This window comes from Callithrix jacchus, chromosome 6, assembly GCF_049354715.1.
Source record: "Callithrix jacchus isolate 240 chromosome 6, calJac240_pri, whole genome shotgun sequence".
In the NCBI taxonomy this organism is placed as follows: Eukaryota; Metazoa; Chordata; class Mammalia; order Primates; family Cebidae; genus Callithrix; species Callithrix jacchus.
The window spans coordinates 33,644,202-33,660,528 of record NC_133507.1 but is presented as its reverse complement, the minus strand read 5'-3'; the positions used below and the strand labels follow the sequence as shown (position 1 = coordinate 33,660,528).

The window sequence follows — 16,327 nt, the reverse complement described above, 5'->3', positions numbered from 1 at the left end:
GCCCTCAACCAAGAAAGTCCCTTAGACACTTCACTGGGGCCTGCAGCCGTCGCGAATGCCCTATGTTAAGATGGCGACAGCGCAGGGCGGGGTGGGGGGAGGCGTCGCAAGGTGATTGGCCATTCCGGCAGCGCGTGCTCCTTGACAACCAATAGACTGGCTACAGAATGTTGTCACGTGGCTTACGACTGCAGCTAATAAAGATGTCCGCCTGCAGCTTCACTACCACCCCTGTGCAGAATGCAGTTCTGAGATGCTGAACTGCTAAAACAATCATAATTAGCAGCTCGAAACAGTTCATTAACTGTAAAAACGGCACACCGACTGATCTGGAGGTTGCTTGCCGGCTCCTTCCCACGTTAACTTTAAAACTACTCTTCCCTTAACCAAAATGGTTGCTGTACAGCTTCGCCTATCTTCCACCACCACAGCAGTAGCCCGACTTCTGCGATTCCGCAGCTTCCGGAAGCGACTCAGAACCACCTCTCACCCTACGCGACAGTCCAGCTGGCTGATCCACTTGGGGGCTACTTGGAGAAACCCGTTGATCGGTTGCTCCCGTAATGCTTCTCTAAGGCCGCTTGCCCTTAAACGAGCAGACCCAGACGCCTCGGTGCGGCAGGCGTCCGGGTCCCCGGCTGGGAACGCCCCTTGAGAGAAGATCTCGTGTGCCAATTGGCTGTCCTGACAAACTGGGGGCGGTGATTGGGCGACTAGGAAGAAGGTGGCTCCAGATCCGATGTGTCGCCATGGAGGCGCCTGACCTGCGAGTGGAGCTAGACTCACTGCTCCTGCAGCTTCTTCGGGACCTCGAGGAGCTGGAGGGGAAGCGAGCGGTGTTGAACGCCCGGGTGGAGGAGGTAGGTGGCTGGGGCGGACGGGAGGGCACACGGCCGTAAACTGAGTCTCACTGCTCTCCTCTCCCTGCAGGGCTGGCTCTCGCTGGCCAAGGCTCGCTACGCGATGGGCGCCAAGTCGGTGGGGCCCCTACAGTATGCTTCCCACATGGAACCCCAGGTCTGCCTCCACACCAGGTGAGGAAGTTTACACGCTGGGCGGGTAGGCGGGCTCGCTCCAGGCCTGGGATGCCAGAGTTCCATCCTCCCTTCTCGTCCTTCAGTGAGACCCAGGAGGGACTCCAGAAGTTTGAGGTGGTGAGAGCTGGCATCCACACCCCAGAGGAGGTGGGGCCTGGCGAAGCAGGTGAGCCCCAACCTCCTTCAGCAGCACCCCTTCCCAGTGTCAAAGGCAAAATGCAAATAATTGAGGTGATGATTTTAGTTAGGTTTTTGCGAAGAAGAGAGCGCCTCAGAGATGAAGAACAGAATGTTTCTGTAGGGTGGTTTTGCGTTAGACTTTTATAGGGAGGATTAGAGAAGTTGAGTTGCTTTACACTGGGTATAGTTTTACAATCACGGAAATCTCAGCTGAACAGAAAATATTCATCTGTGTGCCTAGCTAGTTTCAGAGGGACAAACTTCTAATCCCAGTTAATCATTCGTGAGACAAAGAAGAGGGGAGTTGGAGGGTCTGTGACTGGCCTATCAGCATGTTCAGGTACAGTGGGTAAGGTCAGTGTGTGGCCTTGTCACGGGCAAACAGGGTCACCCGTGTGTCTCACAGGAGTCTCACAGGAAAGAGTGGACAGTCTCATCTGAATCACAAAGGGAAGGGCTGTGCTTTGTGGTAAGCTGATTCCCGGAATCTAGAACCGTGAGCTCAGATCAAGCTCAGCATTGTCACCAAGATGATAAAGGCAGGGAGTAAGATCCCAGCCTTTTCCAGCCTTTCTTTCCTCAGCTCTGCGCAGGCGCAAGGGCCCTGCTAAGACCCCAGAGCCACAGTCTTCTGAGGCCCCTCAGGACCCCCTGAACTGGTTTGGAATCCTGGTTCCTCACAGTCTGCGCCAGGCTCAAGCAAGTTTCCGGGATGGTGAGTGCACCCTGCCATTTGGCTATGTGGCCCTGGGCTAAATGCAGACCCTCTATCCACAGGAAGCACTTGCGCACTGCTGCCATGGCTGCGGTTAGTCTCTGAAAGTCTTTGCAGGTTTTTTTTTTTTTTTTCCATTGCAAACTTCTGTTGTATATCTATTGTTTTTTACCAAAAAGCATTTACTGGCTGTTGGCCGCATTCAGGTTCATGCTAGCTTAAGGGGTTACACAGCAGGGAACAAAAAGAGACAAACACCCTCCATGTAATGTTTAGGAGCAGAGAAAGGCAATGTGCAAATAAGTAAGTAGGCCCTTAACGTAAGTCAGGCTGTGAAAATTGTTACGAAAAAACACAGAATGGAGTGGGACAGGGGAGGTCTCTCTGAGGAGGTGAAGGGAAAGCTTTGTGGGTGATTTTGGGCAACAGCGCTCTAGATGGAGGGACCAGAATGAAAGCCTTGAAGCCAGATAGATCTGGTATGTGCTGCATCCAGTGGGCTAGAGTGGAGTCAGGTGATGTAGGCCCTGATGAAGACTTTGGGAGCCACAGGAGGCCCTGAGCAGAGGATGGTGCAGCTGGATGCACAGGGTCACAGGTATCCTTGGGTGCTGAGTGGGAACACAGAGCAGAGGGAGGAAGCAGGGGTCAGGAAGCAGCCAGTGTGAGAAGCAGGTAGAGTCACTGGAGGAGGGGGTAAGTGGAGGGAACCTGCACAGGTTTTAAGAGTAGAAGCCCCAGAATTTACTGACAGCTAAGATGGAAGTAAGGGAAGGAAAGGAGAGCCAGCGGTCTCCACCCCAGAACCCCTGGGAGAATGAAGCGACCCTCACCTGCTGTGGGCAGCTGAAGACGTGGTGGAAGGCAGGAGTCAATGTGGTCTGTGTGGGGTCCACCAACGCCCTGCTGGAGAGTCTGAGTGGGCACTTGCACACGTAAATCTGGAGTCTTGGAGAGGCCTGGGCTGGAGAGAGATTGGGAGTCCACTGCATAGCACTGTTGTTTAAATTTCAAAGATGTTGACACAACACTGATTTAAAGCTGAGATAGGATGAGATCAGAAGAGGGCCTGGGGAGTATGGATGGGAGGTGAGGGAGAGGAGGGGAGAAGCCAGTCAAGGAAACTAAGGAGCAACACCCGGGGGACAGGTGTCCTGGAGGCCAAGAAGTGAAAGTGTTTCCTGGAGCAGTGGTCAGCCCTGCTGCTGAACAGGAGGCTGAAGACTGAGGGCTGCCCAGAGGCCGGGGCAGCAGCTGTTCCAGTAGAGACATCAGGCATAAGCCAACCAGAGGTGGACCCAGAGTGTGGATCACTCTTGGGGCAAAGAAAAGAAGTGGAGGGAGAGCAGGTGAGGGCAGCGAGGGGCTGTAATAATGGGGGGGAGGGAGGAAATGAGGGCATGAGATGCTATTACTCGCTGAATTTTTCGTTCCTGGTGGGTGATATAATGGGTCCAGGAAGTCTGAGGTGACATTTTAGCAAAGACCTGAAGAGGGGGTGTAAGGCTGCGGAGGTTCTGGAGCAGCCAGTGCAGGGCTGTACCTGAAATGTTTTGGACAAGTGTGGGGGTCAGAGAGGCCTGGAGGCTTTCTAGTTTCCTGGGATGTCCAGATCCTCCTGGGTTGTGTCTTACACCACAGATGCCATGGTGACCTTCCTTCCTTTCCTCCAGGCCTGCAGCTGGCTGCAGACATAGCCAGCCTCCAGAACCGCATCGACTGGGGTCGAAACCAGCTCCGGGGACTCCAAGAGAAACTCAAGAAGCTTGAGCCTGGTACTGCCTGACATGCGTGTACAGAGGCAGGGCAGCGAGCACAGCTCTTCTCAGCTGTCACTGCTTCATCTCTGGCCTTCTTCCTTCACAAATAACTCTTGCCCCTACCCCATGCCAGTTAATGCCCCCTCCGTCCCCCTGCTTTGCATGTTTCCATCTTCCTTAGGTGTGGAGTTTGAAGAGGCAAACTAATTTTGAAAGCCACTACACTTTGAAACCATTCTGAGGCCTGGGTTCCCATACGACACACTCACATGGGCAGGTACACATTAGTCAACAATTGGAACTGCCTGTTGGATCACTCAGCTGTGCATTCATGGCTGGATGATAGGACACTGAGAAGAGAGGTGGGGGAGGACAGGATGTAGCACTTCCTGTTTACTACACCCTCCAAATTGACTTTCCTGGAGGAGAAAACCATACTCGGCGGAGAGATGAGGGCAGTATGACTTGAATCAACAAAGATACAAACGCCTGAGTAGATGGGCAGCCCTTGGCAGGGTCTAAGCCAGAAAGTGAAAATGACCTGGCCTAGATTTTTAAGGAAACTAGAGGAAGAGACCTAAGTTTTTAAAATCCTGCCTTTTTGTCTTACCATAAGAGGCTGAGCCTCTCTTCATTTTTTTGAAGGGCCATTTGTGTTTTCTATTGTGGGAACTTCATTCATTTTTCTACTGGGTTGTTGATCTTTGCAATAATTTCTAGGAGCTGTTTATGTTTGGTGGGGAATTAGTCTTTTGTTCATATATATGAGATGTAAATCTTTTTTTTCCAGTTTATGTTTTTGCTTATACTGTTTTGACTTTTTATTGTGAAATAAAATGTGCTACATCAAACTGCACAAAACAGTTGAATAGCTTAATGAGTAACTATGGTAAAAGCATGCTAACCACTACCCAACTCTTGTGTGTTTTGATCAGTATATGTATGTAAAGTTGAATGTATCCAGCTGTCACATGACTTCTGAATTTGGGGTTGTTTGATAAGGCAAAAAGGGAATTCTCCAGTGTTGGAAATAGATGCTCAGTGCCGCAAAGAAAAATTAGCACTGAGACAAGGGATCTTTCAGTAACGCGATTTTTGCTTCCTGGACTGTGGGAAAGGTACTCCCGATAGCCATTGTACCACGAGAATAAGAAGAACAAAGGAGAACACACAGCTTTATTTTTTATACATTTGGGGTGTCCTTACGGCTGTGTCTGATCTCTGTTGGCTGAGGCCAGACCTCACAGTCTAAACTAAAACCCAATTGGCGAACAACATAAAACTTTTCTAAACAGGTAAAAGCAATGGGGAGCTGGGACATGCCTGGGAGCACGTCCAGCACAGATATCTTGGTTAAAGTACAAAGACATAGAATATACTACATGCCTGTAAGCATGGCATGTTAAACACCTACATAGGATAGGGCTTAACAGGAAATTTTAAAAAGGAACTTTTCTACTTCCCACAATTCCCTCCTCTTTTACTTTATAATTTTCCTTTTTAAATCCTTTTTTTTTTTTTAACATGTCTTGGCTTAGTTATTCTGCACAAGTTTCTAGAAAAAGTTTCTTGCCGGGTGCAGTGGCTCAAGCCTGTAATCCCAGCACTTTGGGAGGCCGAGGCGGGCAGATCACCAGGTCAAGAGATCGAGACCATCCTGGCCAACATGGTGAAACCCCAACTCTACTAAATACAAAAATTAGCTGGGTGTGGTGGTGTGTGCCTGTAATCCCAGCTATTGGGGAGGCTGAGGCAGGAGAATTGCTTGAACCCAGGAGGCGGAGGTTGCAGTGAGCCGAGATTGTGCCATTGCACTCCAGCCTGGCGCCTGGCGACAGAGTGAGACTCTGTCTCAAAAAAAAAAGAAAAAGAAAAAAAAAGTTTCTCTCTCTTTTCTCTTTACATTATTTCTTTAGTTTTACTTCCTGTCTCGCTCTCTTTCATACATTCTCTTACAATTTTCTGACATACCTTAACCCTTTTTTAAATCTTGCTGGCTGGAGTGGGAAAGTTATTGGCACACATTTTTTAACAAGAAAGGAAACTTCAAAAAGGAACTTTTCTACTTCCCACATCCAGCATTTCAAGAACCTCTGGTTTCAGTTGAAATGTCCCGTGAGTCCTGTCCAGCTTTTCCACCATCCACCCACATGCTGTGTGTCGGTTAATCTTAGTTTTGCTTACTCCCAGTGTAAACCCAATGTAATTTAGGGGTTTTCATTCTGTTTCGTAGACCTTACTGTCAATACACCAGTGCACTGTTTCTTATCGTGAACCTTTAAGATAATCTCCATAGGACACATTTGTCATTGGGTTGAGGGGTCGATTATTGGCCCTGTTGACCTTGAGTTGCCAGGGAAAAGACTAATGGGGAGCTCAAATGGAACCCGCGTGACTGCAGGAAAAACGTATCTGCCTCCAACCCTCACCAAAGGTTGCCTTTCATAAGATGCTCTCCACGAGGTGTCAGTAAGTGAGATTCTGAAGCCGAAGTAAGGAAAAAAATAAGCCAATTTTGCTGGGGCCACAAATTCTTCTCCAAGGAGGTGCGACCCCGTGGAGCACACCCTTCGCTGCTGGTGGCGGGTGGGCATGCACCTCCCATCCCTGGCTTGGGGGGTGTGTTCTCAGGTGGCCGTGCTCCTGTCAGGGCGAGGCCACTGGCTCTGTAAATAGGGTTGATGAAGACAGCAAATCTTGAGCAAAGCATCCTTGACTCCCTGCCCTGACCTTCTGCTCTGAGTCCAGCTCTCAGGGAGACCGTCAGGAAAGTGGGTTCTGCCTGCGAAGGGGAGGCGGCTTGTCCCACCAAGGCTAAGTCGGGAGGGGTCCAGGCAGCGGGTCTGGTGAGGCTGCAGTCACACGAGTTTCCACAGGGACAGCAGGAGGCCAGTGCCGTGTTGTTGCTGCTGGTGTGAAGCTGATGCATGTTACATATATAGAGATTGTGGCGCCACCTTTCTGTAGTTCCCATATGGTCTAGCGGTTAGGATTCCTGGTTTTCACCCAGGCGGCCCGGGTTCGACTCCCGGTATGGGAACACGTGAGACTTTTTGCAGGTGTATACGTTTTCTTTCAACTTGAAAGTGTTCGCCAGAATTTTGGCTTCTCACCACTAGAACGCGCCAGGCCAGACTGGATATTTCCTCTTCATCTGAACTTGGAGAAACAGCCCCAGAGAGATCAGGATCCCAACGCACTGTGTTTTGATGGCAGTGACCATTTTCATCACGGCATTAGCTAGCTGTTTTGACCTTTAACAGCTTACTGAGTATATTAGATGCCATATGCATCACAAGTGTGAATATTAGAAATAGTGAAATGCCCAATAACTTTGAAATTATTCAAAATGTATTGCTGTGGAACCCTGCAGAAAGCAGGCCCCACTGGCCCTCGTCGCCTCAGAGCACCCGCCCAGTTGGCAGGGGCTGCCTTGAGTACGAAAGCCAACTCTGAGAGGTGGAAATAGGAAGTCCTAGGAAGTCTACAGAGAGCAAACACTCTGGAAGATTTTACCTTTCTCTCTAGCTGTTGCTTTGGTCCAGTTGCAGGGTTCCTGTTTTCTCACTGGGAAAGTGGAGGTTTTCTGCATGCCTCCACTCCCCCAGCAGAAAGCCAAACTCCAACGATGGCTCTGTGCCAGTACACACACACACACACACACCATGGAAAGGAGAACCCAGCTGGGTGAGACAGGTTCCCAACTGCTCGGGAGGTTGAGGCCAGAGGATCACCTGAGCCTGGGAGGTTGAGGCTGCTGAGGTGGGAGGATTGCCTGAATCTGGGAGGTTTAGGCTGCAGTGAGCTGAGACTGCGCCAGTACCCTCCAGCCGGGCCACAGACTCAGAACTCTTATCTATAAAAGACATTGTTTTTTGGCTTACTTGCTTGATTAATCCAGAGACATTATACGCAGGGCCGAGGTCCTGTCTTCAGGAATTACTGCCACACTCATTCATTCATTCATATCTTTGCTGTTTAAATAAATTATTTATATAATTATTGCTATTAAGCATACCAATGAAAATTTTTGTTCTGGCACATAAAGAACTTCAAAATCATTACTTCCTTTCTTAAAACAAGAAAAAAACTAAACGAACTGGAAAATCAACAACTCTTAGATCCTTCAGAAAACTGAGGTCATGGGGCAAACCACTCCCCTAAAAATTAGAAGGAGGGCCGGGCGCGGTGGCTCAAGCCTGTAATCCCAGCACTTTGGGAGGCCGAGGCGGGTGGATCACGAGGTCAACTGATCGAGACCATCCTGGTCAACATGGTGAAACCCCTCCTCTACTAAAAATTACAAAAAATTAGCTGGGCACGGTGGCGCGTGCCTGTAATCCCAGCTACTCAGGAGGCTGAGGCAGGAGAATTGCCTGAACCCAGGGGCCAGAGGTTGCGGTGAGCCGAGATCGCGCCATTGCACTCCAGCCTGGGTAACAAGAGCGAAACTCCGTCTCAAAAAAAAAAAAAAAAAAAAAAAATTAGAAGGAAAAGCAAATACAGAGTCACAGCTTACCTGGCACAGAAGCTGCTGCTTCTGCAGCCAGCAACAGCTAGGGAAACTTACAAGGTAATTGACTAACTGCTGGACCCTGAGCATGTGAGCATAAGAGAGAAAAACTGCTAGGGACCTAGCCTTAGGGGGCCCCCACACTCTGATGGGTTTTATCTCCAGGAACTCTATCAGGTTCTTGGGTGAAAAGCAGAGAAGAATCTGCTGGAGCTTCTGGCAAGGGGAGGGAAGAGTAACCACTTTGAAATGCACACAGAGTGTTCTGTTCTCCTTAGCAAAGGCTTACAGTCAGAGCACCTACCAGAGCATACTCAACCCAAGGGAAGGAAAATATCCCTCTCCAGCCCACTCTAATCTTCCAATCTCACATTTAAAAAAGTTGAGAAGCACTTGTGAGGGGCACAGCCTAGGTATCACTGGTTCATGAAAAGACTGATCATGGGTTTATAGACCCCTACCTGTTGTTCCCCCATCTTACGGCCATAATCACTTTGGGCTCCTATATATTAACAGGGGATTACAGCTGAAAGAACTCCAAGGCCCAGAATTTATCTAAGAAGCAACCTCTAGGGAAACCCAAAGGCAACAGGGGATGCAAAAATAAGAACACTAGAGGAAATTTTAGCCTCTGACATTTACAGCTACATCAAACAAGAAACACAGCCTTGCTCCTTAGAACTGAGTCTATTTGCCTCAGTTCCTCTCACCTTATGCATTATGTTTGGCTTTCAACAAAAAATTACAAGATGAAAGATAAAACATTTCTACAGCAGAGTGCCTCCGTCAGCCAGTTTTCTGCCTGTGGAATTTTGGAAGCCCCATGGCCTTCCTTTATTCCATTCCATCTCTGTCCCTTAGAGTCCAGGTTGCCATGTTTCTACTGCTGTAAGAGTCTCAAAACCTTTGTCTCCTGCATAGTTGATGAGGTTTCAGCCAACAAATGAAGGGGTCCTCCACAGATCTTTCCTGGGTAACCCCATCTCTATTTCTGGTTTCTGCCAGAGATGATGGAATGGTTCCACGAGTCACATGTCAATTTCTTTAGAAAAATGTTATCCGGCCACACCCTTGGTCCTCTTTCCAGGGTACACTTTTAACAGTGAGTTTCCTAATTTTTGTATCCTTTGTAATCTGGACATACCAAGAGCCCCTAAATCATCAAGTGTCAGCTCCTTTCTGCTTGACTCTTCTTCACTCAATGTACCTCTTTACTCTCACATTTCCTATTAGCAGCAAGCAGGCTGTACCTTCAACACTTCACTTAGAAATCTCCTCAACTAAATATCCAAGCTCATTACTTATCATGTCTACTTTCCATATGACAACAGAACACAATTTAGTCCAGTTCTTTACCACTTTATGATAAAGATCTTTCACTCAAATGTCAAAGAACATGCTCCTCATTTGTTTTTAAGCCCTCACCAGAAGTACCATTAACATTATGTTTCTACTTAACATTCTGCTCATAACAATATAGGTATTCTCTAAGGGCAGCAGTCCTCAACCTTTTTGGCACCAGGAACCAGGGGTAGGGGGATTGAAGGAATGGTGGGATGGCTTCAGGATGACTGGTTCACCTCAGATCATCAGGCATTAGTTAAATTCTTATAAGGAGTGCACAGCCTAGATCCCTGGTATGAGCAGTTCACAATAGGGTTTGTACTCCTATGAGAATCTGATGCCCCTGCTGATCTGACAGGAGGTGGAGCTCAGGCAGTAATGCTGGATCACTGGTCACTCACTCCTGCTGTGTGGCCTGGTTCCTAACAGGCCATGGACCTGTACCAGTCCTTGGCCTGGGGGTTGGGAATCCCTGCTAAGAGGATAGAAGCCTCTACAGCTCTTTTCACTTCCTTCTGAGCTTTTATTAGAATTACTGTCCACATTTCCACCAATTGTTTCCTCAATGGATTCTAGGCTTTTTCTATCACGTGCCTCAAACTTCTTCCAGCCTCTTCCTGATTCCAAAGCTCCTTCTTTGGAATGTAAAAATTCCAAAAATATTCCAAAGCTCCTTCTTAAAATGTAAAAATACATTTTAAGTATTTGTTACAAAAACATCCTACTTCCTGGCACCAATGACTGTATTAGTTTCCTAGGCTGCCACAGTAATTTAACACAAACTTAGTAATTTACCCTCTCACAGTTCTGAAAGAAGTCTGGAATCTAGGTGCTGGCAGACCTGTTTCCTGTGAGGGCTCCAGGGAAGAAAGAACGCTTCTCTGCTCATCCCAGCTTCTGGTGGCTCTGACAGTCCTTCACATTCCTTGAGTGGTAGGTAACATCGCTCTGATCTCTGGCCCCATCCTTCCATCCTTCATGTGGCTTTCTTCTTCATATGTATCCATGTGTCCTCTCCTCCTCCTGCAAGAACAGCAGTCACTGGATACAGAACCTACTCTAATCCAGTACAAATCAGCACAACTTAATTACATCTGCAAGATTCTATTTCCAAATAACATCATATTCTGAGGTTGTGGGTAGACATGATTTTTTTTTTTCTTTTTGATGGGAAGACACTGTTCAACCCAAGACAGAGCGCTTGGAGGGACAAACTGCAAAACCATGGATTCTTAAAATTTCAAAAAAGCTGCCTTGAGCCAGTTTTGAGGACCTGACTAGGGGCCAGTTTCCCTTCCTGAGCAGCCAATTAAGTTCATATGGCAACCACTGGGCTGCCTCACTCTGGACTCTACACACCTGACCCAATCAATCCTTCCCTAACCCATCACACGTTGCCTCTCTCGAGATCTGTGAGTAAAATGTTTCAACGTCACTCATGTCCTATCTTTTCAGTATCATCCATTTCCTAATCCGAATAATGTTACCTAAATAATAACAAATCCTATTGAAGCAGTGGGCCAGCAAGCAGGGTGGTTTGGCCAGCTGCAATGACAGCCACTAGGCCACCCTTGCTTACCAACTGGCCCCACCAGGGGCCGCCTGGGGCGGCGGCTGCTTTTTGCTGTCTACAGGTTGTCTGGTGAATCTTATCCACAAATTGGGAAACTTTGAGTCCTCTAGAGTTTCTCCTAAACCAAGATATCAAGTGATGCTGGCAGCTCAAATTAATTGGCTACTTCTGGTTGTCAAAGACTCATTGAAGCAGGCAAGGGGTGAGGAGGGAGTATGGCTCCCCTCCAGGTGCCATGGAGTCCTCTGAGTGGCCAATAAGGCAACTCGGACACGTGGCTGGCAACGCAGTCACTTTCTGCAGCCCATTCCACGGTATGGCAGGAGACCGCACTGCCAGGACGGTCCTGGGGTTGGTCGCTCATGGGGTCGGTGCACCCACAGCCTCTTCTGGGAGGCACCCAGCGAGTCCTTGCTTGCATTTGTAGACTGCTATGGTGTTGTCTGCCTTGAGGCTGTCACAGTTTGTCCCCTGGAGCCTGTGGAGCACAAGGACTCACACCCATGGAGACCCATGGCACAGTGATTAATAAAAAATGAAGGGGGAGGGAACACTTTCTTCCTGCCCTGCCCGAGATCCCCAAGGAGGTCATGCAGTTGATTCAGAAATGGGAATCCCTGGACACTAGCCTTGCAGAGCAGTGATAGGGTCTTTTCTTTTTTGAGATAGGGTCTTTTCTTTTTATTGTACTTTAAGTTCTTGAATACATGTGCAGATCTTGCAGGATTGTTGCATAGGTGCACACATGCCATGGTGGTTTGCTGCCTCCATCCCCTGTCACCTATATCAGGCATTTCTTCCAATGTTATCCCTCCCCAATCTCCCCTTCCACCTCTGTCCCTCCCCTAGCCCCCCACTCCCCAAAAAACCCCAGTGTGTGATGTTCCCTTCCTTGTGTCCATGTGTTCTCATTGTTCAACACCCACCTATGAGTGAGAACATGTGGTGTTTGGTTTTCTGAGAATGACAGTTTCCAGATTCATCCATGTCCCTACAAAGGACATGAACTAATCTTTTTTATGACTGCATACTATTCCATGGTGTATATGTGCCACATTTTCTTTGTCTAGTCTATCATTGATGGGCATTTGTGTTGGTTCGAGGTCTTTGCTATTGTAAACTGTGCAGCAATGAACATACATGTGCTTGTACCTTTATAATAGAACAATTTATAATCCTTTGGGTATATACCCAGTAATGGGATTGCTGGGTCAAATGGAATTTCTATTTCTAGATCCTTGAGGAATCGCCACAGTCTTCCACAATGGTTGAACTAATATACACTCCCACCAACAGTGTAAAAATGTTCCTATTTCTCCGCATCCTCTCCAGCATCTGTTGCCAGATTTTTAATGATCACCATTCTAACTGGCATGAGATGGTATCTCAATGTGGTTTTGATTTGCATTTCTCTAATGGCCAGTGATGATGAGCATTTTTTCATATGTTTGTTGGCCTCACATATGTCTTCTTTTGAAAAGTGTCTGTTCATATCCTTTGCCCACTTTTGGATGGGGTTGATTTTTCTTGTAAATCCACATTAGTTCTTTGTAGATTCTGGATATTAGCCCTTTGTCAGATGGGTAGCTTGCAAAAATTTTTTCCCATCCTGTTGGTTGCTGGTTCACTCTAATGATAGTTTCTTTTGCTGTACAGAAGCTCTGAAGTTTAATTAGATCCCATTTGTCTATTTGGCTTTTGTTGCCATTGCTTTTGGTGTTTTAGCCATGAAGTCCTTGCCCATGCCTATGACTTGGATGGTATTGCCTAGGTTTTCTTCTAGGGTTTTTATGGTGTTAGGTCTTATGTTTAAATATTTAATCCATCTGGAGTTAATTTTTGTGTAAGGTGAAAGGAAGAAGTCTAGTTTCTGCTTTCTGCCCATGGCTAGTCAATTTTCCCAACACCACTTATTAAACAGGGAATCCTTTCTCCATTGCTTATTGTCAGGTTTGTCAAAGATCAGATGGTTGTAGATGTCTGGTGTTGCCTCCGAGGCCTCTGTTCTGTTCCATTGGTCTGTATCTCTGTTTTGGTACCAGTACAATGCTGTTTTGATTACTGTTGGCTTGTAGTATCGTTTGAAGTCAGGTAGCATGATGCCTCCAGCTTTGTTCTTTTTGCTTAGGATTGTCTTGGCAATGGGGCACTCTTTTGTGGTTCCCATATGAAGTTTAAGGTGGTTTTTTCCAGTTCTGTGAAGAAGGTCAATGGTAGCTTGATGGGGATAGCGTTGAATCTATAAATTATTTTGGGCAGTATGGCCATTTTCACAATATTGATTCTGGCTATCCATAAGCATGAAATGTTTTTCCATCTGTTTGTGTCCTCTCTTATTTCCTTGAGCAGTGGTTTGTAGTTCTCCTTGAAGAGGTCCTTCATATTCTTTGTTAGTTGTATTCCTAGATATTTTCAAAGCTTCAATAAAATACTGGCAAACCGAATACAACAGCACACCAAAAAGCTTATCCACCATGATCAAGTAGGCTTCAAGACTTAAAGAGAGCCAAATTATGAATGAACTGCCATTCACAATTGCCACAAAGAGGTCTTGCTATGCTTTCCATGCTGGACTTCAATTCCTAGACTCAAACCATCCTCCCACCTCAGCCTCCTGAGTAGCTGGGACTGCAGGTGTGTGTGTGACACTGTACCCAGTTCCATGAGTTTAGTGTTATAGATGTTGAATTTGAGCCATCTTGGTTAAGGAATTCAAGGTAGAAATGGTTATGTGGGTCTGTAGGTCAGTGGAGAGGTTGGTTATGTGTTCCATCTGGATGTTGAAGTTACTGATCCTTTTTTTTTTTTTGAGATGGAATCTTGCTCTCATCGTGCAGGCTGGAGTGTGGTGGCGCAATCTTGACTCACTGCAACCACCTGCTGGGTCCAAGCGATTCTCCTTCAGCCTCCTGAGTAGCTGGGATTACAGTTGTGTGCCAGCACACCCTGCTAATTTTTGTATATTCAGTAGAGATGGGGTTTTTCCATGTCAGCCAGGCTGGTCTCAAACTCCTGAACTCAGGGGATCCACCCACCTAGGCCTCCCAAAGTGCTGGGATTGCTGGGAGCTACCGCACCCAGCCATTACTGATTCTTTCAAGGGAGGTCTTGGAATGAAGAGGAATGCTGAGCTAAGTGCCAAAGTCCCTAGTCAATGAAGAATGTAATTAGGGTATGTGTTAGATGGCACAACAAAGGGTGCTAGAACTTTGGTTGAATGGTTTGTTCTTCACAGGAAGACTGCTTTCTATAAGAGGATGGGTTAGTAATGGTCTGTAAGTGGTGAAGGGTACAGAGAGCTCACCTTCTGGATGCTGATGGGTTGAGGTGGGTATAGAAGTAGTCAAGGAAAAGCCACGGATGTGGAGAGTTGACTGGAGATGAGGCACAGGGTGGCTGCAGGCAAAGTGAATGTGCCCAGACTCAGAGCAGCAGCAGCTTCGAGAAGGGAGCCTCCAACAGCAGTGAGACCTGTGGGCTCCAGGGCTGGCTCCCTGCAGTCGTCGCCGTGTGCAGGTGCTGTGCTGACATGCCTTTTCCATCCTGTGAGGTGGGTGTAGATGGTCCTGTTTTGCACGTGAGACTTTTCAGAGGCCCAGGGAGGTTTGGTCATCACATGGCCAGTGACAGGCAGGCAGGGGGCTGAGCCAGGGAAGTCTGCCTGCAGAATCGCTGCTCCCACCCCCGGGCGCCCCACAGCTGCCTGGGCAGGAGAAGCCTTGCAGCATCAGGAGGAGGAAGACAGGTGGGGACTTGGGGTGATGTGCCACGTGGACACAGGGCAGGGCCTGCATGGGAACCGTCTTGGTGGAGCAGGAGTGGGTGCTGGGACAGGTTGTGCTGAGGTCAGCAGATGGGCTGCAGTGACCCTGAAGGACTTGATGGAGCTGCAGGCACAGGGAAGCGGGATCCTGGTACTAGAATAGGGGAAAATTTCCTCTCTGGAAGGAGAGACTGTAAAAGGCAGCTGTGGGGCAGGAGATAGGGGCTAGGAGCTGGGGTGTGGGGGGTGCATCGAGGAATGGGGCATGGCCCTCACATGTGAGGGTTGGGGTCTCCACAGTGGAGTGGCACCTGGGCCTCCTCTGTCTCCTAATTGCTCCCTGTCCCTCCACAGGGCAAGCTGGGTGCTCCTGGTCTGCCTGGCTACCACAGATGCCAGGACCCAGGGTGACACCAGGTGTGTGCCCCTCCTCCTTTTTACTTCCCTGACTTCAGATTCCAGGACTAGCAGAGCAGCAGGAGGCCCTCAAGAGCCTTTAGCCAGCCCCAATCTACAAAGACAGAGGCCCCAAGAGCAGCAGGGGTTTGTCCCTGGCCGCCTCGTTATGGGCAGCACCTGGGCCTCCATGCCGCTGCCTCTGTGGCCTCTGCTGGCGTCCTCTGCCCCTACCTGAGTCAGACTTCTCATAACTTCTCAATTTCCCCACTTCTCCATCCTCACAGGGGCTCCTGGGATTTCCTAGCTTACCTGGAGTCAGCGGGGAGAAGGGAGCCTGGGGAAGCTGGGGGGCAGGGAGAGGGTGTGGGGGGAAGGGTGGGAGAGGCTGGAAAGGCTCTGTGGGCAGTCATACCCCAGGGGATGTCTACTCCCTTCCCACCAGGGCCTTGGCAAGAACGGGGCCTCATGGTAAGTGCAAGGGAGAGAAACAGGGGCTCAACATCCAAAGGGGTTTGTTTGTGTTTTTCTGACAACCCCACTCCCCACTCTAGGGTCCACAGGGTCAGCGGGGTCCCCAAGGTGCCACTGGGAAGTCTGGAGCTAAGATGAGTGGGCCTTCTGCCCCCTGCCCACAGAGCCCCAGCTCTCCCTTAAGCCCCTGACCTGGGGGACAGCTGGGGAGAAGCTCCTCCTCCTCTCTGTTTCCCCCATAGGGGTGTGGTTGTGAGTGTCCTCTCTCTCCGCGCTCTCAGGAATTCTGGGTGAGCCAGCTCCCTCCTCACCCCAGCGGGAACCCCAGACCCTGCCCCAGGCTCCTGACTCAGCCCACCTCTGTCCCTAGGGTCCTCCTGATTGATGTGCATGGCCCTCTGCCTCCCTTTCCCCAGGTCATACACTCTAGTCTTTTCTCAGGGGTCAAGAGAAGCCCTTTCCCTGGGAAGGCCTCCGCTGTCTCACAGCGGTGACCCTGGAGTTCTCATCCCAGCCTCTGTCCCAGGAATGGCCCCTAAGCAATGACTTCTATTTCTGTGTCTCCTCCAGGG

The 16,327-nt window shown here is 48.7% G+C and overlaps 1 protein-coding gene and 1 non-coding gene across 3 annotated transcripts; both read left to right on the top strand.

Moving 5' to 3' along the window:
* The first annotated feature begins 720 nt into the window (after positions 1-720).
* Positions 721-4,553, top strand: VMA22 (vacuolar ATPase assembly factor VMA22). Of its 2 annotated transcripts, none has more exons than XM_008998533.5 (5): positions 721-860; positions 931-1,034; positions 1,121-1,203; positions 1,801-1,932; positions 3,606-4,553. In XM_008998533.5, the coding sequence occupies exons 1-5, from the start codon at positions 750-752 to the stop codon at positions 3,716-3,718; spliced, it is 543 nt and encodes a 180-aa protein (XP_008996781.1). In that variant the 5' UTR covers positions 721-749; the 3' UTR covers positions 3,719-4,553. The 2 variants fall into 2 exon arrangements, with proteins under 2 accessions (XP_008996781.1, XP_008996780.1); XM_008998532.4 differs by having other exon boundaries at positions 1,786-1,932.
* Positions 4,554-6,660: 2,107 nt separating this feature from the next.
* TRNAE-UUC (transfer RNA glutamic acid (anticodon UUC)) lies at positions 6,661-6,732 on the top strand. The gene has a single exon. It is a non-coding gene; the product is annotated as a tRNA-Glu (tRNA).
* Positions 6,733-16,327: the final 9,595 nt, after the last annotated feature.

Bases quoted from the DNA above. Each gene is read 5' to 3' on its own strand.
- VMA22 (XM_008998532.4), top strand. From the start codon at position 750: ATGGAGGCGCCTGACCTGCGAGTGGAGCTAGACTCACTGCTCCTGCAG. The intron at 1,035-1,120 runs GTGAGGAAGTTT...CTCGTCCTTCAG, and splicing joins CAGGTCTGCCTCCACACCAG to TGAGACCCAGGAGGGACTCC. The intron at 1,933-3,605 runs GTGAGTGCACCC...CCTTTCCTCCAG, and splicing joins TCAAGCAAGTTTCCGGGATG to GCCTGCAGCTGGCTGCAGAC.